This window comes from Calliphora vicina, chromosome 2 (genome assembly GCF_958450345.1).
Source record: "Calliphora vicina chromosome 2, idCalVici1.1, whole genome shotgun sequence".
Lineage (NCBI taxonomy): Eukaryota > Metazoa > Arthropoda > Insecta > Diptera > Calliphoridae > Calliphora > Calliphora vicina.
The window spans coordinates 111,185,842-111,207,498 of NC_088781.1; the positions used below are offsets into that span (position 1 = coordinate 111,185,842).

Below are 21,657 nucleotides of genomic sequence, written 5' to 3' on the forward strand. Positions count from 1 at the left end.
TTTATTTAGTTTTTTTGTTTTTTTTTTTTGTTGTTCTTTGTTAGTTGTATTTACTTTTTTTGTTTATAAAAATAAAGGCCTCCTTTTTATCAACTTGATTTTGTTGTCTCAATAGTCTTTTCTGCAGTCTCTGTTTTAGTACAGTGACCATTTGTTGTTGGTGCATCCATATTTGGTACCTCAATTTTGGGTGGTGGCACAGCTCCTTTAGCCTTAGCCAATTTATCACGTTGTTCGTAGATTTCATTGACTAATTTCTTAACAAATGGATGCTTAAATTTGCCTTCGGTAGAATCGAAGAACTCTTGATGTTTGAGTAGACAATCGTCTCTTTTCTCATATTCAAATGCTTGCATAACCATATCCAAACGATCTAAGTCTTTGACGAATCTAGATTCAGCACTTTCTCCGTGCTCGTATTCCTGCAATAGAAAATAAAAAATATTTATATTAGGGTCAAATGAAATATAGAAAATTTAAAAAGTAATATTTGTTTTGTAATTATTCGCCATTCCTCAATTGTTTTTATATTGATAAAGTATTTGATCAAATTTTAAAGATGATCGATTAAATGATTATCAATTGATCTTTCAATTAGCAATTGATCTTTCAATTATCAATTGATCTTTCAATAATTATTGTAGATTTGATGGAAATGGAATATCTTTTTGATATATTACTTATCTAAACTATTCTTTCTAAGGAACTTCCGCTTCTCGATCTCCGTAGAAACCAGACATTTGGAGGTTCTCTCCTTTATTTTTGAATCTGTGTAATTTTATGGATTGTTTCTAAAGGGAGAGGACGAGGTGGAGTTTACATTGAGAAGTTTAGAATACGAATTTTATTCAGACTAACAAATATATCCAGTACACTACCAACCGATATATCAGTAATTAGGATTTCCGAAAACGAGTTATAATAGGATTTTGCTAAATTGGAACTGGTCAAGGAATAATATACATCCTTAAATTACAGACAAACGTAGTTATAGCGTAAACGTGTTTAATGGGTCTTAAATCTATGAGGTATTCTACGATGTGCCTGTATTTTTTTTATGCATTCCTAAAGCTTCCTCATATCAGAAAGTCGAATGAACCCCATAAATCTTTTGGTAGTTTGATTTGGTCATGTTTAGACCAATCTAACCGCCATATCTTCAACGCTTACAACGAGCGCCCCTTAGGTAAATGAGACAATAGTTAAGGGACACTGCTATTTTATATACGAGCGAGCATAGTCTTTCTGAAGTAACCCAAATAGGGTCAGTACCTGCATTAGAAACATCAACTGATTTTCACATTCAACCTCTTCTGAACACGACTCATGTGAGCTTCAATCGTAGGTCTTTCTATTGTCCAAGATTAGCTTCAATCGTAGGTCTTTTTATTGTCCAAATTTAGCTTCAATCGTAGGTCTCCCTATTGTCCAAGATTAGCTTCAATCGTAGGTCTTTCTATTGTCCAAAATTAGCTTCAATCTTAGGGGTTTCTATTGTACGAAATTAGCTTCAATCGTAGGTCTTCTTATTGTCCAAAATTAGCTTCATTCGTAGGTCTTTCTTTTGTCAAAAAGTAGCTTTAATCGACGGTCTTTCAACTGTCAAAAATTAGCTTCAATTGTAGCTCGACCTATTGTCCAACATTAAATTCAGTCATAGGTCTTCTTATTGTCCAAAATTAACTTCAATCGTTGGGCTTCTTATTGTCCAAAATTTACGTCTTCTATAGAAGTACACTGTCAAAAATTAGCAACGATCATAGGTATTTCTATTATCCAAAATTAACTTCAATCGTAGGGCTTCTTATTGTCCAAAATTAACTTCAATCGTAGGTCTTTCCTTTGTCCAAAATTGACTTCAATCCTAGGTTTTCTTATTGTCGAAAATTAGCTTTTTCTACTGTTCAAAATTAGCTTCCATCACAGATATTTCTATTGTCTTAAATTAACTTCAATCGTAGGTCTTCTTATTGTCCAAAATTTGCTTTTTCTACTGTCCAAAATTAACTTCCATTATAGGTATTTCTGTTGTCTAAAATTAACTTCAATCGTATTCCTTCTTATTGTCCAAAATTAACTTCAATCGTAGGTCTTCTTATTGTCCAAAATTTTTACTCTTCAAAATTAGCTTCCATCACAGATATTTCTATTGTCTTAAATTAACTTCAATCGTAGGTCTACTTATTGTCCAAAATTAGCCTTTTCTACTGTCCAAAAGACCTTCTGTCGTAGGTCTTTCTATTGTCCAAAATTAACTTCAATCGTAGGTTTTCTTATTGTCCAAAATTAGCTTTTTCTACTGTCCAAAATTAGCAACCATCATAGGTACATATTTATATTGTCAAAAATATGCTTCTTTCTAGTGCCCAAAATTTGTTTCCATTGTTCAAAATTTGATTCTTTCTAGTGTACAATATTAGCTTGAATCATAGGTATTTCTATTGCCCACCATCAGCTTCAATCGTAAGTCTTTATATACAATAATTCGACAAAACCTTTAATAGTTGATCTTTCTATTGTCCGAAATATAAATTAATTGAATCTAATTTTCTGACTAGTATTAAACGAAAAGACTTCGATTGGATTAGTTTAATGAACTGTCACGTTGACCTTCTAGGTCAACTAGATAGATTAAGAGCTTTTCAACAACCCAAAAGTAACATTTTTATGAGCTTTTTGGAAATAATATTGGCATGTTTCTCATTAGGAGACACTTTAGTTCAATTTTTTATTTAATTGTCGAAATATTCATCTTACGTATTGGACATTTATTACAGCACCAAAGTTGATGCCTTTTTAAAAACTATGCCAAAATTACGAAATATTTTAAGTTCAAAAAAACTTGATAAATATAAAGTGGGTGTTAGAAAGGTTTTCTACCTACAATCAGAATTGCTTCAGAATTTCACCCTATATATCCCCTTGTTTAACTCTATTCTTTCAGATAATTAACGATTAATTTCTTCGTATTATTGATCATTGTGAAGAGCAATATATCTTGAAAAATAATAACGTTCCTAGCAGTTTATAGAAAGTTCGTCATATAGAAGTCTTTCGAATTTCTTGTATTCTCAAGTATGAGCAGCGCCGTCAATCGATCCATTTTGCGGGCATTAGTGACTAAACTTTGCACTCAATTACAGATCCAACTTAGTATTCATTAAGTGTTAGAAGCTGTAATATGGCATGAATGTTGTGAAGTCCACGAAATACAATTCATGCTTGCGACTAATGATAGTAGGACTATTTTGAATTGTATTGTTTTTGTTGATAGTTCCTTAATCAAGAATATATCTTTGTCAACATCAGGTGTTTTATTGAATTTAAAATCCTTCTAGTCAGTGGAAAGTTATGTCCATTCAACATGTTTATTATTCAATCGATTAGCAAACAGATTTCCTTTCTTATTAAAAATGTTTGACCAATCAACCTGAAATATGTCTCTTTGTAGCCCATCGTAATGAGTAAATTATCAGGATTTCACAATTGCTGGATCTTTCAGTCATCTTTCTGCTTCATACTTAAATATAATTATTACATAAAATATTGACAAACGGCTTTTAAATTATAAACAAATATTATTAAAACTTCATCACCCAACTTACCTCAAACAATTCCATCATACGTTTGCCTCTAGGTTCAATCAATTTGCAAATATCTTCCATGGCCTTAAATTCCATATTTTTCTTTTCCTCCTTCGATACACCACAGAAGGGTGTTATATCACCAACTAAACTTTCAGCCAAATCATGAACCAAAGCCAATTCCATGCATCTGATTTGATTTAGACCCTCCGAACCATCCAATAAGAATGTTAAAATGCTCATACGATACATGTGACCAGAAATGGACTCACAATCATTGACATTGCGCAATACCCAACCAGTACGTTTTGTATGCTGCAAATAAAAAATAAATCAAATTATTAAATTTAATTACATAAAATAAATAAAGCAATTATTTTAAATATGTGTAAATAAATATTACTTTACTTAGAATTATATCATCTAATTGTGGGATTTTCTTCGAATACATATTTATAAGTGTAAATTAGATTCAATTATCTTAATTAGTTGAATGTCTGTCTTCCGACTATTGTGGGTAGAATTTGTCAAGACGATTTATATGTTGCTTCCACATTTTCTATTGAATTATCTATAATTTTCATTTAATTATAACACGTGAAAGCTCACACAGTATTTGCGAATATAATACAATTGTGTTGACAATTGATAAAACAATTTTATTACGTTTTAATTGTTTAATGTCTTTTTTTCCCTTTTATTTTGTTTACTTGACGTCACAGTTTTAGCAGCAATTGCAAAATAAAAGCTGTACAACAACCTCAGCTAAATCAACAGCTAAATTGAATTATATTTATTGGCAATATTTTAAGGATGATTACCGAAATGATACAGACAAAATATATTAGATTTTAAGTAATTTTGTAACGGTAATTAAGCAATAAAATAAATTTTTATCACCATCTGAAATTTGGTAGACGGATTTTTTCAAATGTTTGGCTTTTATTTTGAAACATTTGGCCATTGTTAGCTATGACATTTTCCCATCTTTCTGGCAACATATGGATTCCGAGATAAAAGAACTGATCATCTTTTGAGGCCAAGATCGAATCAAGACAATATCGTATACTCTGTCAAACGGGCATGGACTGGACTATAAAGCGGGTGGGGCAAAACTTCCCAACCACTTCATTCTAAATACTTTTTAACAGGTATTGAAAAGTTTATATATGTAGCTTCTTTCAAGGTATCTCGGCTTCAATACCCAATTTCCGTGGGACCGAATTACCGCATTCGATATCGAGTAAAATTAATCGAGCAAGATATTTAGTACATTTTATTATAATTTCGATATCGTAAATATTTTTTGATCACTCACTTGCTTTTGGAAGAATCCTGCTGAGTTTTACAACAATCTTCATGAAGTAATGCCTGCAATTCTTGGTCTTCAAACATTTTTGGCTGACCTTCTGAACCGAACAAACCATCTGTCGCACATTGAAACCGATGGAACACATGCACCATATGCGTTGGTGAGCAATCGGTGTGCTTCAGCGGCACTTTTTTCAAATTAAAGAAATAAAGCCAAACTTCCCGCATATGACGCTTTCTTGACACAAAATTCGATATTCGACATCGAAAAAAACCGCGTTCAAAAGATAATCCATTTATTGTAAATTCCGCAATTGATATTTAGAAAACCAAAATTTTATCAGGATTGGCTCATAATGAACATATTTATGACTGCTCAAACAGTATTCCGGGGACTTTTGCATGAGGGCTAAGTGAAATCATGAACCGTTATTTTAAATTTTCAGATTAATTGTGGAAAATTTCAGCCAGCTAGCTGCCAGGACCCAGAATATATATACATTTTGGTTCTACGAGCAATATTTCGATATGTTATAAACGGAATGACAAAATCAATCAATATAAAAATTGTTTATGAATCTGGGGATAAATATTTTTGAACTTTAAAATTTGTTTCATAGCTGTAAATCCAAGTACATATACACATGTTATTGTTTTGTATATACCTGCTCATTTCTCATTCATACATTTTACTTAATGGTTTTAAATTCTTTGGAATAAATCCAATAATTTGCAGTCAAATTTCAATGTATATTTAGCTGATTTTTTGTTAAAAACAAATTATTGCATTTTTAAGAAAAATATATATAAAAATATAAATTCATTTATTGTTCAACTTAAATAAAAAAGTGCTTATGTATTATTTTCAAATTGGAATATTTACTCATACTTGTGTATATATTTTCCATTTTTTTTAATGATTATCACTCACGTGAGTTTATTTATTTGAACGAAAATTCTATACGATTATGTAAATTCAGCAAATTTTGTTTCATATACGCAATAATAAATTATTTAATAATAATGAATGGAAATATTTATTTAACACATAAATAAATAGTATTACAAAGTACAAAATATGTCGAATAATCATACATTTTAACAAAATAATCACCCCATCGGCAATAACATGTGAAATTTTGTTCCCATGAAATATCAATTTCCCTCGAAGGGAAAATTGCTATCGTGATATTTCCATGAACTTTTCATTCACAATAGTTAACTTTGTTCGTAACAGCTGTTTATTGCTTACAAAATTTCATCTAAAAATTTCACAACAAGGGGAACTTTTTCACGTGAACAAAGTTGATGAACGAAAAAAGGAAAAATATTTCATGTGAAATATTGATTCGCGATAGGGGTGAATGTTAATATTTCGATTCGAAAATGTTCTTACTAAATATGTGCATCCCAGTAAAATATGCAGAACTTGTTCTAAAACAACTAGTTCTAGAACGAGTGTAATCAGAACCACTTTAGATTCTTTAATCTTCATCCCGAAAGAGCAATCAGCAAATCTGATAGTGTTTAAATAGTTAATGAATGGATTAGAAAGGTACTCTCCTAACGGAAAATTCATGATTAAATGGATGGAGGTTTCATTGATGACTTGCAAGTAGGAAGACACCCCAAGGGAGCGAAATAACTCCAACCTTGTGGATTCTGGTATAAAATCTTCTAAATCAAGTGGGCGTAATATCATATGATGACAATGTTGTTCTGTTCCGAATACATGAAAACCTTTTCAATCTGAACATATACTGAAGTAATAAAATGTGCTCTCAGGTAATTAAGTCAATGAAGCATAAACCTTGATGTTAATTATCAAAAAATAAAGATGTTTCAATTCACAAGCACAATAATACCGAACTTAAGAGTTCCTAAACTTGGGTGAGAAATCTTTAAATATGTCAAAGAAAATGAAGCTTTTAGGTGTGAAATAGGTTTAATACCTAAAACGTGTGTACTTAAATCAAGAATAATTTATAGGATACATATGGCGATAAATAGGCCAATACTGGCATAAATCACTTGTATAGTGGCCGACAATAGACGTGCTTATGCTTAATTCTCAGAAATAGTGAATAGAATAGTGGCTCAGAGTATTACAAGCAGAGTACGGAAATAAACAAATCGAAACGTTTGCTATCGTTTTGTTTTGTTCTTTGCAGTGAATAAAACTAAAACCAAACAAAAACAATGAGAATGATTGTCCCATTTTTTTGTATTGTTTTTGCTCATGAGCGCAAACTGTACATTAATATAAACGTACGCAGTTATAAAAAAAAAATCTAATAAAAAACGTTTAACAAACGTTTGGTAATTGATTTACTCATTATAATAGAGAACACAGTACAATAAAAAACAAAACGAATAAAAAATACGTTTCTCTATCTGTTTTGTACTCAAATGTACGATTGTAACGGTAAATTAAATAATGAAGATGAGTGAAAAGCTAATCGTTTCGTTTTCTCTCTTTGTCACTTGAAAAGTTTTTGTTTTGTTTTTGCTCATGTACAATACAATATAAAAATTTTGGTTTGTTTTGTACATTTTGCAAACGTTTGCGAAATGTTTTGTTTGTTTTCATACTCTGATTACAAGAGCGCCTAGTTCTAGCTACCGAGGCAATGTTTAGAATACTGCAAATCGATCTGTTCAATTTAGATTCAAACAGAATGATCAACTCAATATAAGTCGATCAATCAGTTAGAGAATATAAAAACCAATAACAAGGAGATTACCTTAAGCATGGGCCCAGAGATAACTGGAAGTTTTTAAATCAAAATACTGAAGCGGTTCAAAGAAAGCAAATAGCACGGGAAGTATAATTTTCTGTGATAAGTTGAAGATAATACATAACAAACTCATTGTTTGTCCAACAAATTATTATTTTTTTTTAATCACGTTAGCTTTTGAAATATATGTCAGATATTCACCCTTATCATGGTTGGCGTAAACGTCTTTCGGCTACGACTGTTTCGTACTAGATTAAAGATAAAATGCTTTTCTTTAATCTAGTACGAAACTGTCGTAGGCGTATGAAGTCGTATAAAGTTCAGAAAGTTCCAGATCAAGCGAAAAATACAGGTAAAATTTTATAAAAAAATACACTTGTTGTATGATGACACTTATGTACTGGAAGACTTTTCACAAATTCCGGGTCACAATTTTTATGTGTCTGATGGACAAAAAAAAAACAAAAACAATTCCCCAAGAAATTTCTTGTGTGTCAAGTAATAATGTAAATTTTGCACTACGGGAGGCAAATCCACCCAACTACCCAGACCTTCGGCCTGTAGAAAGATATTGGACACTTATAAAAAAAAAATTGAAGAACACAGGTAATGTATCCCAGGACATGTCCGATTTTAAGCTTAAGTTGACCATCTCGCCCAAAAAGTTAATCGAAGCCACTATAAAATCTTTAATACTGATGTTATGTGTACTTTTGGTCTATTCCGAAACTGAATATTCAATCGCACTATAGGTATTAGTAAACATGAATTGATGATGTATTACAGGTCATAATGATCTTATGATTTTGTGGTGAGGAAGGAGAGAACACCCTTCACATCCTCTGTCAATGCATTTCAGTCATCGCAATTGGCTTAAATGATTTTACTATTTTTAATTTCAGAATCTAGAGGACTTGAAGCGTCTAGTAATAGTGATATATTCAAAGTTAGCTACATTTTTTGAAAGTATCCAATGATGCTAAACTGTACCAACGAAAGCTGCTGATGATAAGTCCCCATCCATACTTGGAAACATTTGCTGCAAAACATTTGAGTTTGTTAAAGAAAGGGGAAAGATGAATGGAAAAAGGTACTCTGTTTCATGTACATGAAGTTTTTTTGAGTATGTCATCCACAATTATTCGTTCATATTCGTTCTGTACAGAAATGTTAAAAACTGAAAATCAAAAACTTCACTGTGTGGACACGAATGCAGTTGCACTAAGGACTAAGGAAGCTATCAATCTCTGAGGAATCACTATAGATCAACGATAATGGTATTGTGTTAAACATACACTAACAGTGTGATCTTCTTTCAACCTAACCTAAGACTGTTTGCGATAGTTTTAGCGACAGGATCGGCATTAAGAGAACATGGAATATAGATTATAATAACATGTTATCCACTTTCTTTATCTGTAATCTAACTAGCTATTTATTGTGATATTTTATATTTTTTATGATTTTCGTTGCCATTGGTGTTATTCACATGTAAATAAGCGATCATGGTCGACGCAGGTCGAGTGCCGACCTTTGGTTTAGAAACACTAGAAGCAATCGATTTGCTGCAACAATTGTTGGAACAAATTTTTGTCCATAACTATATGACTGTCATAAATTTCCATTCCAATTAAAAGCTGCCGAATTTGTCTCGCACCTTAAGTTTTAAATTCAATTTGTCATGGTAACTAATCAAATAAAAATTTCAGGGTTAATACAGTAAATTTGATTTTAATTTCGTCATAGCGATAAGATTGTTACTGTTAAGCACGCAACAAAACTTTTTTGATTTGAAACAAAGATAAATTCTATATAAATTACAAGTGAAATGCAACTGTAGTATTGTAGTTGAAGTAAGAGTATGATTGATATCCAACAAAAATATAATCATAATTATGACAATGACAGTGAAACTATGAAAGAGATAATAAAATATATACAAACGTTTTATTTACAATGTACAAAACAGAAATATTTAAGCTAATATTTATTGCAACTTACTTATCTATCACTATCAAAGTTAAAGTTCATGCAAACAAAGCTAAATAGTCAATATTGAAAACAAAGGGAAACTTTTGTTTTTATGGAATGTTTCTGAAAATGCATAAGTAAATACATACAATTTTGTTTAGGAAAAATAAATAAAATTTGGAGCATATGCCTTTCAAAAGTAGTGATTAACAATTTAGTCAGAATTTCTGTGAATTTATTAGAAATACGAGGGATAGCTCACAATTATTTCGATTCAAGAAATAGTTCAATGAAATTTTCCAAAAGTTTTAAAGATATAAAGGTTTAAGACCTTCAGTACCCTAAAATAAATTTAAACATTCATAACTGCCTAAAAATTTATTATTTTCTATTTCAATATAGAAAATTGAAACTGTAGAAGTGCATTTGCCCAAAACTTTCATAGTGTCCCACGTATATAACTACTCTTAATAAGTTCATATTTATATTCAATATTTACCTAATAAAACAAACACAAACCTGCCATTTCATTAATTCATTATGTCGAGTCTATTAAAATTTAATAAACACTCCCCCATATTTTAACATCTGCTTATTTAAGTATAATTTATTGATCAAATAATTTGAATAAATAAATAAATGTTCACTAGATTTCAAGGCTTCATGTTCATAAATATTCAAGGATAGCACAGGATTGATTTATGTCAGAAGTTTCAAATTCATAATAGTACGGAATTTGTTTAACCTTATGCATTTAATATTACAATGAAAGTGAAACGGTTGTTTCTGAAGAAATTTTTGTCTGTGATTTATTTCATAAGTATTTAAAAGTGAATATTTTAATTCAAAAGCCAAAAACGTTTCTTATTGATGTACACATAATAATATACTCGTAAATAATACATAATACTAGAGGAAAATAAACAAACACTAGTTGACTGCTAATGTAGTGAGTGACAATGATCTTGGCCTTGACTGAGTGAATGGCCAAATAAATAAATAAGTAAAATAGATAAATGAAAAACAAAACATAATATGTATAACAAAATCGTCAGACCATTAAGGCCAAGTTATGGCACCTGTAATTATAATTGGTTGATTTTCTCTAATAGAGGCAGTTTTTATACCCAACTTAAAAAAAAAGATGGGTTTAAATTGATTTTGTCATTCCGTTTGTAACACATATATTTGTTGCAGACACAAATTAGTATATAATGAAATTTGCTTTATATTTTCCAATACTCATTCTTAAAAAATCTCAAGACAATTAACATGACAATTGACTTCACGCTAGGTTACAAGGGATTTCAGTTTACTTAAACAAAAAATAAAATAATCTGTTTGAGAATTATATCATCAAAATTTGCATAAACCAGTTTGTACGAATTTCCAGTTGACTTCTCTCTTATAAAGAAATTCCCGTTAAACATTTCCTGAAAATTTACAACAAATTATTCCCAGGAATTCCCGGGAAATTTTTCTCGATTAGGAACCCTATATAAAGAACATAAATTGGGGTCAACCAAGTAATCAGACATTAGTGACAATTAATGTCTATAGAGGATACATTAACGACTTGCTTAACTGCTGAGTCTTCCACCACACGTACAAAAAAATGTATTTGTGTAGAAACGCAAGCTTTAGGATTTTAATGCATATTAAGATTCTCTGAGATAATGTACCTTATTAATTGCCCTTTCTTCCAGAGATGTTAAAATTTTCTGGTAAAACCTTCAATATCAGCGGCCCTACAGTTTAAAATTATGAACATGAAGTCAGTGCTTCTAAAAGTGAGGTGCTATCACCACCAAGGATCAACTTCAGTAACTTTGATGGGCAATGTCAAATTTCAACAAACGTGTTTGCTTATAAATATCTCCTCAATCCGTTTACCGTCAAACCATTTAGATTACATTAATTCTAAGAATGACTATTCATTCAAAATATGATAATTGGGAGGACATTTAAAAAACCAGTAAAAAAGCTATATTCGGCTGTGCCGAATCTTATATACCCTTCACCAAATTATACTTCAAAATACAAATTTTAAATATTTTTAGATAAACAAAAATTTGTATTCCAAAGCTGTTTTTAATTTTTTGGAAAAAACATTTTTTCGAATTGTTATTTTAAAATTTAAATTTTTTAATTATTTATATTTTAAATTCTTTTTTAATTTTAAAAACAGACAGACAGATATATACCCTTCTCACGAAGGTGAAGGGTATAAAAACTGACTCATAGCAGCAAATAGATTGGGAAGCATGGGTTTAAGTGATAATGAATTTAAAAATACTCTTTTTTTAATAAAAACAAATGAGAGTGACCAATATGTGACAATAAAATATTTTCTGATATAGTGGTTATTATCTAGGGCCAATTACGGACCGATCCTCACAAAAGTTGTTAGAAAGATTTATGGTGTTTACTTTTCTGGCATAAATGATGCATTTTTTCTGCCTTTTATGCTTCTTTGTGTTACCCTAAAACCCTGAATATATGGTACATGTTTCACCCTCAAAGGTTTAGAAATGCACCACTTTTTATGTAAGCAAAAAGTATAGATTTATATTTCGAAGCTACATAAAAGAAAATTGCATAAATGGTAATGTTCTATTGTGATCGTTAAAAATGCATCACATTATGAGGGTATGGGTAACATTTAATAAATGGTACAAAATATATTGGCAACATTTTGTGTCAGAAAAGAAAACACAATTAGGTTCATATAAAACATTTTTATGTTCAATTTAATCACGTTATTAATTATTATAAGCATAGCTGCCAGATTTGACGATTTTTCGTCATTTTGACGATTTTTGGTTTCAAAAATAGCAATTTGACGATTTGACGATTTCTTTCTCGAAAATGACGATTTTCTGCATTATGAAAATATGGTACTATTTTATGAAATAGTTAAAGAATTTTCTCAATTTGTTGGTGAATATTTAGATTTTGAATTTTGTCAATTAAAATTTTTAGAGTTTAAATCAATTTTTGTAAATAAATTACTGAAATAAAACGGAAAAATTCTGAAGCAACTTTTTCTATTTTGACAAAATTGATTCAGAATTTAATTGAAGCCGCCAAGCTCAAATTATTACCTTCCGAATGGATCACCTACAGCGTGGTGCTATATTTTAATGAAATTATCGTTAAAAAGTAATGTCAGAGATTGTTCTTTCGGGTGATAATAAAGATTTAGACATTAAATTATATTTTATGTGTTTTATTTAAAAAAAACTTCTGAATGAAACCTTATATTATAATTAAATTGAGCTTTACTTTTTTATTTTAGTGATCCCTTATTTATAAACTTCAATTTTAAGAAATGTTTTTTGATAAATGTGATGTTTTCGTTCACTTTTTAAATAGAAATTTAAAATTACTGTTAGAAATCTTGACCTTTTTAATTTTCGATTTTTTTGACGATTTTTAAAATTCGAAATGACGAATTTATTCTTTTTTATCGGGATATTGACGATTTTTTCCCAAATTCATCTGGCAGCCCTGATTATAAGACAATTTGAATGTTCAAATCATTTTCGGAGGCGAACATTGTATAGGGACTAGGGACAAATTTTGACCGATTTTCAATATATGTACTTTACAATATAATTTCAGAGTACTTAGAACTAATTTGTGCTCACATACAGATATTGCCCATTTTCAATACCAAACAAATCATCTTAGAATTTCATAAGGGCCCAGAATATATATACTTTTGTGGGTCTGCGATGAATATTTCACCAATATTTTTTGATGGTGGGTAATTTCTCAATTTGGCGTTGTCAATTGGCCGAATCATTCTTGGGATTTAATGCCCCTGGCCTAATTTCTCTGCAGCCATTTAAAAGGCCCGGTAGCTGTGAAATATGCAATTCGTCAGTAAATGCGGAAAATGCTATAGTTGTATATTTACCCTAAATCATATTCCATTATTAATTCCCACATTACTGGTATCAATAAAAAATAATTTGTTAGAAAATAGAGTGTTTTAAAGCCAATTTACTTCCTAACCTCAAATTTTTGTGACAACATATGAAACTAGTTTAACATAATGAATTGAGAGGTGTAAATCCATACACAATGTTGTACTATTTAAACAAGTCTACTTAGAATAAAGGCTTATACGTAGAGGAAGGCAAAATATGAAGAATGACAAATCTTGCAAATATAGCAAGTCTAATGAAAATACTACAGTTTACAAGACCATAAAACTATCATGAAACTATAAAGAAATTCATTTACAAAACTTCCTTATAAAATTATAAACATAAGCTAAATAAATAACTATCCTGAAGTAGATACAATTATTTTGTAATTAGTCTAAGATCTGGAACAGCAAACATTAAGCTACCAATTGAAACACTACAATTTAAAAATTGTTTCATCAACAAATTAATCTACAATATTTATACTATAAATATATTCCATCTTTTATGTATATTTAGACTTTACAAGCGTGACTATATGGAAAGAGCTATTTTTTTATTATTAAATAGACATTTTAGAGATAAGGAGTTTTATTTTAAGCTCACTTTACAAAAATAAATTTGATACAAATCGGCTAATCATAGAATTTACCAAAAAAAAAAAAACATAAAGCCTACAATTACAGAGCAAATCTAAAATATATTTCAATAGTTTAACAAATAGCAAATATAATTTGAAATTAATGAAAAAATCAAAAATCTTTATTCGAAATCCTATTTGTATTGTCTACGTTAAGACGATTTGTCTTATTTCGATGAATGTATTTATGTAAAAAATACTTTCGAAATAATATAACAAAATTAGCTATTTTCTTACTACATTTAATACCATTAGGGATACCTTAAAATTTTAAATTGCTAAAATATATTTTCATTTAAATGACCTTTATTTTATTTTAATTTACTTTTAATATAATAAAGAGTATTATCTATTTCATTAAAATTTTGTTAGCATTATTTAGTACGTTCATTGGCATTTGCTAACAAACACATACAATTTTTGATTTTATTTAAAAAGTATATATTATTTTTGCAAACAAAAAAGTATTACTCATTATAATATTACGTATAATGCAGATATACATATATTTAAACGTATATATCAATATATCCAAAGAGGCAGAGAGAGAGAGAAAAAGGCTTTAGAAAATGAAAAAAATAAGTTATTTCACATTGAACATATTTGTTTGTACAAATATTAAGAGGAATTAGTATATAAACAAATTTGTTTATTTTGTTTCTCTGGCATATACGATTATTGTTTATACAACAATGTTGCATAATTAATGTTTATATCAATATGTATTGTTGTTAATACTGCACAGATTTAAAGAAAATTATATATAACAACTTTGATCAGAGTTTTATTCAAAGAGTTTGAGTTCTCGTTAGTAAAACCATTGCGAGAAGGTCACATTAAGATATTGTAAGAGGCAGGTCTTATCGGCCAGGATAACATTAGCACGTGAATCTGACATCATAGGGTCACGACCTTTAACTTCGGTATCTCACCCCAAGTTATTTCACATTGTAGAGTTCCCCAGTAGTGAATGCAGGTTTCACTGATAGATTCATGATGGACTCTGGTGCAGTGGCAGGGGTTTATATGGCCGACAACAGTATTAAACGATCATATAGACTCTCTGACGAATGCAGCGGCTTCCGTCAGAGATCTTTGGAGATAGTAAATCACATTATCTGCTTCTGACCGAGACTACAGAGTCATTGATTTAAATGACTAGGTACTAGATTTCTAGTACCTCCTTATTTAGACATGGCATACTTTTTCTGAATCTGACACTTGAAGGGAATCACAATTGACATTATGGTCTCCGAGTGGAAGTACACAGAGAACACCACCTTCCAAACTCAACTAAACACAAAGAAGTTTATCAAACGACGTTCTAGACTTAGACGTTCCAGAATACTTAATAATATGTCTTAAATTTCAATAGTTTATTTTTATAGTCATCGGCTGTAATAAGTAGAAACTTTTATATATAAAATAAAAGTTCATTCACCGTATTTGGGGACATCCAGTTGAAAATAATCGAGAGTTACATGTGTTGTTTATTTCACCAGATTGTGGTTTTTCATTGAAACAAACATGACAGGTCTGTTAATGAATCAGCTAGAAATTATATTGAAGTGTAATTATAAAATGTTTAATTTAATAAATGGTATCAAAAGAAGTAAATTAATGTTGGCAATAAGGAAGGTTTCATTAACATTATTGAAATCAAAATTTTAACAGATAGTTTTCATAAAAGCTAAAAGAAGAGTCACATTTTCTATAAAGTGATAATTTGAAAACTTTGGAAAGAATCATTAATACGAATATCAGTAGAACAAAGACTACTCAAGGGAATATATTCAGGAATATTTCACACAGGTTTTTTAGATATAGATGGGATTTTGAGTTAGGGCTGGATTAACCAAATGTTAGAATGTCTTCGATCTCAAGGTTAGCCGAAAGCGTTGCACATTAAGCAGGTGCCTTATCTCCACTTCTGTGGGATTTGGAAATCAATAGTCTGTTCTGGAAATGGGGTTCCACGAACTATAAAACTTTAGTTTCAGGGATTCGCTTCAACTCGATATCACAAAGACTGAAAGCGGAACTCAAAACACTAAGTCGATAAAGCATCAACTATTAACTTGTATTATTTTAAAGGAGATACATTGTCTGGTGGAATGGCAGACACTCTGTTCTCTATTTGAAAGAATATCAGATAACAGTACTGCCTCCAGTCCAGTACTGTTATCTGATATTCTGTCATTCCACCAGACGAGATACATTGTCTGGTGAAAATAATACAAGTTAATAGTTGATGCTTTAAGAGATACAAGGTTCCCATTTTCACGCTGACACGATTGAACGGGAAACTAAGAAAAATCATAAGCATCAGATGGGAAATCATACCCAAGAATGTGAACTGTATACTTGAGCGGTCACTAGTAGACCAATTTCATTAATTGAATGAGTTTTAAGAAGAATAGCAATTCAGATAAGAGAACTGGATTTCAGTGAAGTTAGTGGTATCGAAACTATTATTCAATTCTTACGCGAATGAAAGGTCTTGTTCTCACTTTCGAATCTCCTCTGATACAGTAAGTTTCATTCGATTATAGGGACAACTCTAAAAGAAGTGTCTAAATCCAGGAATTTTGGATAAAGATGCCTTTTACGATCTAAAGTGCCTGAGATATCAGCTATTAAAAGTTCAATTTTTTTAGAGAATGAAGTTTTTGATTATTACCGAAGAATGGAAAAAGTCTGAGAAATTAGAAACCGTAGTTACATAGCAACTTGTAATGAATATTGAATGGAAATTGCAGCAATTACATATGGAAAATCCCCAAAAATATTGAAAAAAATATGTTTTTCCCTTGTAAGCGCATTTTCAAACAACAGGACAGAAGCATCAAGAGTTTCAAAATATTCCATCATCCTAATATATTACATAACATGTTTTACAGTAAAAGTAGCTACTCTACGGGGACACAGCCCAAATTCTCAAGTAAACTTTTTGCTCCAATCATTCAATTACGTTTTCCACATATTCTGTATAAATCAAATTGTTCTTCCTTACAAAACACATGAATATACTCACTACAATAACAACCCCTTTTGAAATTTAAGACATCCAACAATTTTTACTTTTTCGAACATAACAAAATTCATTTGTCAATAATTTCACCACAAAAATAGCGGAATTTGAAAAAAAATGTAATATAAAACTTATTACCATGAAAACTTTGTTTTCCATAAATCAATTTTTGTTATTATAATTATAAAACAAAAAATAATAACCACAAAACAAATGACGACTGTAATAATTCAAGCGAGATAAAAAGGTATGTACTTGCATTTCTATCTATGAATTAAATAAACAAAAACAAAACTAACCAATAATTACATGTGGTCAAGTCGAGTAGAAGAAGTTGCCCAACAATTAAAGAATACATACGTTCAAGTAATAACCTGATGAAAAAATCGATTTTTCTAACATATGTGAGTAAAGTAAAACAGAAATTTCGTTGAAATCACTGTTCAAAACAACAACAAATATTGTTTATGACATTTTCACCGTATTACTCAACTAAGTATTATATGGCAGACATTTAACAGAGCTATGGGCTGTGACCACACTTACCTTTAAATTGCCAATTAACTCCATAAATTGTAGAATATCAGCTAAACCTGTATTGAAACAGGGTTTTCCCGTTGAGGAATTCTGTTGTTTAGTATCTGGACATGATTCAGAAGACGAGGACGATGAAGAGGGAGCACTATCTTGACAATCTTCCTTACCATTACGAGCGTCTTCTTTTTGTAGGGTCAAAGGTTCTGCGGCTAAAGAAGACATGGCAAATTGTGTTTGCTTTTGTTTGGTATTTAAATTTTGATTATGTTGTGTATGGAATTGATGAAAAATTTGCTGTTGAAAGAAATTCTGTATGCGTTGGCTACGTTGTGGCTGTTGGTGGTGATGATGATGAGGTGTCTGATGATGTTGATACTGTAAATGATTTAACTGTTGTAGAGGGGAAGTTTTGGTAGAAGTATTATTCACTGTCGCTTTATTAAAAACTGACTCCTGCGTAGTAGCTTCAACCGTTTCTGTATTGCATTGAATTTTCGAACTGTCAGCGTTCAGAGGCGAATACAAACTGAAACATTTGTTGTGACTAGCATGAAAATTTTGTTGTGTTTGCTGCTTCAATGGCAGCTGACTAGAAGTGTCGTTACTGGTATAAGTAGTACTGCTGCTGTTGGCATTATTTGTTTGTTGCTGTTGCTCTGACAATTGACTACCAGTCATTGATGACGTCTCGGCTGTCTTCATATCTCCCTCATCATCATTATTATGTACTGACGTCATTAATGTTGTTCCCACTGGTATGATTGTATTCGTTTCGGTGGTATTTTTCGCACACACCGCCACATGTTTTATACTCTTCACCAAGTCTCCACCAGCTACAGTATTATTTTGTAGCTTTCTTAGCGCTTTAATCAATTGCTGAATGGAGAGCATTTTGTGTGTTTCGTAGTTGTTATTTTGTTCTAGATAATAGAGCGTAATGTATAGATTGCGAGTGCGAGAGTATTTTAATATGTCGTTACTTTAGCTGAGAGACACCACCAGACTTTATGATCTACAAATAAATAGATAAGTATATAAAACAAATTAATAAACAAACTAAATAATAACAGTCGAAATGTATATTTGTAATGAATATTAATACTCCTCTTATGTATATATAATTTACTTGGTAAACAGTCTAGCCAAAAAGTATGAACAAAAAATTATATGGCTAGCGTTCTTTGTTACTTTTAAATAATGAATTCTGATATATTTATATTCCACACCTACGTCCCGGTCCTAACAGTTCTAATGCTAATTTCCAATTTCGGATTATTAACATTTTAAGATAGTGACAATTAAATTCATATGATACCCAATTTTCCTGCTTTTGGATGAATCCTGCTGCTTGCAAATGTTTTGATATTGCTGATTGTGTAGCTCCCAATGATTTTACAAGATCTTTTTGATGACCAAATGTTGTTTTTCAAACTTTTTTGCTGGCCTGTGCGATCTTTGTCTCGTTGAAACCGATAGAACACATTCATAATAAGCTTTCGTGAGCAATCGGTGTGCTTCAGCGGTACTTTTTTAAAAAATAAAAGAAGTAAAGCAAAACTTCCCGTATTGACGATACAAAATTCGACATTTTCGAAGGAAAAAAAAACGTTACACTATAATTAATGTTCAATAATTAAATGAGACATATAAGTTATTCAAAACAAAAACCGCGTTCAAAAGATACGCCATCTATTGTAAATCCCGCATTTTAAGTCATATGCCCTATACAAAAATTTCGTATAAAAAGTTTACATTGTGATGTCCGAACAAAGTTTTTGTATATGACTTACTGCCCAAAACTATTTAGCTATTTTGCTAATTTTTGGACTCAAATGGTTGACCAGGATCCGTGCCTGTGCTAATAAGGCACGCATCCTGGTCAACCATTTGGGTAGGTGTTAAAGTAAAATATTCTTTTTTTCCTTTTTTATATGAAAACTTTTCGATTTTGGTTGGACTGATTTTGCACATCGGCAAAATCTGCGCCGTTCTATAGTTTTTCATATAGTTTTATCAGTTTTCAAAAAAGTCAATTATTTTTTTTTTAAATAAAAGTTATTGAAGACTGGAAGACGGACTCATGAATTGAGTAAAAATATTCAATTAACAGATCAGTTATTTCCAGGCTCGTTTCGAAATTTTTTAAGACTGGTCGCATATCACCGGTGCATTCTGGAGATCGTTCGCGTAAAACCACACGATATGATGATTCCTTGATCAAAAGAGCAATACAAAAAGATTCTACAGCATCAGCTAGTCAAGTAAGAACAAGTCTAAGCCCGATTATTCAGCTGACGACCGGCAAAAAAAACGTTTCTATCAGCTAAGAATAAGGAAGCTAGACTGAAGTTTGCCAAAGCCCACATCGACTGGAGTGTTCAAAAATGAAAGACAGTACTGTTCCCTGACGAATCCAAATACAACTTAAAGAGTTCCGATGGAATAAGGCGTGTACGCAGACCAAAAGGAGAAAGACTGAATCCTAAGTATTGCAAAGGAACAATTAAACATGGAGGAGGCAATGTAATGGTCTGGGGTTGCTTTTATGGTCAAGGATTTGGGCCAAATCATAAAATTTATGGGATTATGGATCGGTTCATGTACCGTGATGTATTGAAAGATGTAATGTTGCCTTATGCCAGTGAAGAGATGCCACTTATAGGGAGCTTCCAATAGGATAACGATTGTAAGACTTGGATACAGAGCAATAAGATTCAAGTTCTTCATTGGCCAGGTCTATCTCCCGATCTCAATCCTATTAAGAACTTGTGACACATTGTTAATATGAAAATGAATCGTGAAATTTGCTGAAATAAGGATCGGCAATTTTCATGATTTATTTCATGCCGTTAAAATAGCCTGGAAAGGAATATCGAAAAACGGCATAAAAATATAATATCTTATATGCTAAGAGATGCTCTTGTGCCATCCAAAACAAAGGATTTGCAACAAAAAATTAATGAACATTTTTTTTTATAATATATCCTTGAAGGGGTGCTTTAGTTTTGTCCGTTTCATTTTCTACCTTAACATATTTTTTGATTTTAAGTTACCTATTATAGAAAGGTTAACTTTGGAAGTATTTATTTAATAAATAATAAACATATTAACAAATGAAAATAATACATAACAGATATTTAAAACTTAGTTTACTTAGTGCTTTAGTTATGGCCAATACTGTATATACATATGTATACTTTATGGGGACACAAATGAAGAAACTAATTAATATCCTTATCACTCATGGTGAATGATATACCTTCAAATTAAAAGCGATTGTCTGAAAAAGCAAAATATGGAATACATTAGGGAGTTCAATATTAAGTGCTAATGGAACAGTAATTCAATAACAAAATAAATACAAAAACCTATACAATTTTACTTTTGCAATGATGCAAGACCATTCGCACTTCATAGTGAATTCCGCTTTTTTATTTTCTATAAATAAAATATTTATTATTTTTATGACAGAAATTCGAAATTTGTATGTAAATCCAATCAACATAATTTTAATCATTGTTTAGCATGTCTGGCAGCACTAATAACATAACGGTATAACAATTGTTGTTTATGCTAACAATAACAACTACAACATCAGCAACAACTATTTTTATACTATGTAATACATACAACAATAAAAAATGAATCATATAATGTCATTACAAAACTTACCAATTTGTTGTGTGATATCACGTTGAAAATAACGGTTACATATATTTGACGTACGTGCGAGTTGATGTGTTTTCCTTTGCTTGTTTCGTTCTTTGTATTTGCTTTTGCACTTTGCTCCTTTTGAATTCACAGACTTTTTGGCGATATATTAAAAAAGAATATACCCAAGTATGTGAGATGTGTTAATATTTCTGTATATATTTTTATTGTCTTTTATATACCTATATGTATGTATATC

At 30.7% G+C, this 21,657-nt stretch overlaps 1 protein-coding gene across 1 annotated transcript; it reads right to left on the minus strand.

The window, feature by feature from the left end:
- Nucleotides 1-36: 36 nt before the first annotated feature.
- Nucleotides 37-21,657, minus strand: LOC135950237 (uncharacterized). Its single transcript, XM_065499771.1, has 4 exons — nt 21,420-21,657; nt 17,757-18,759; nt 3,606-3,899; nt 37-422 (listed from the first exon to the last, which is right to left on the minus strand). The coding sequence occupies exons 2-4, from the start codon at nt 18,636-18,638 to the stop codon at nt 90-92; spliced, it is 1,509 nt and encodes a 502-aa protein (XP_065355843.1). The 5' UTR covers nt 18,639-18,759; nt 21,420-21,657; the 3' UTR covers nt 37-89.

Excerpts from the sequence above, each read along its gene's own strand:
- LOC135950237 (XM_065499771.1), bottom strand. The coding sequence starts at position 18,638 with ATGCTCTCCATTCAGCAATTGATTAAAGCGCTAAGAAAGCTACAAAAT. Across the intron at positions 3,900-17,756 it reads AGTTAATTGGCAATTTAAAG|CATACAAAACGTACTGGTTG; the intron begins GTAAGTGTGGTC and ends TTTTATTTGCAG. Across the intron at positions 423-3,605 it reads GTATGATGGAATTGTTTGAG|GAATACGAGCACGGAGAAAG; the intron begins GTAAGTTGGGTG and ends TTTCTATTGCAG.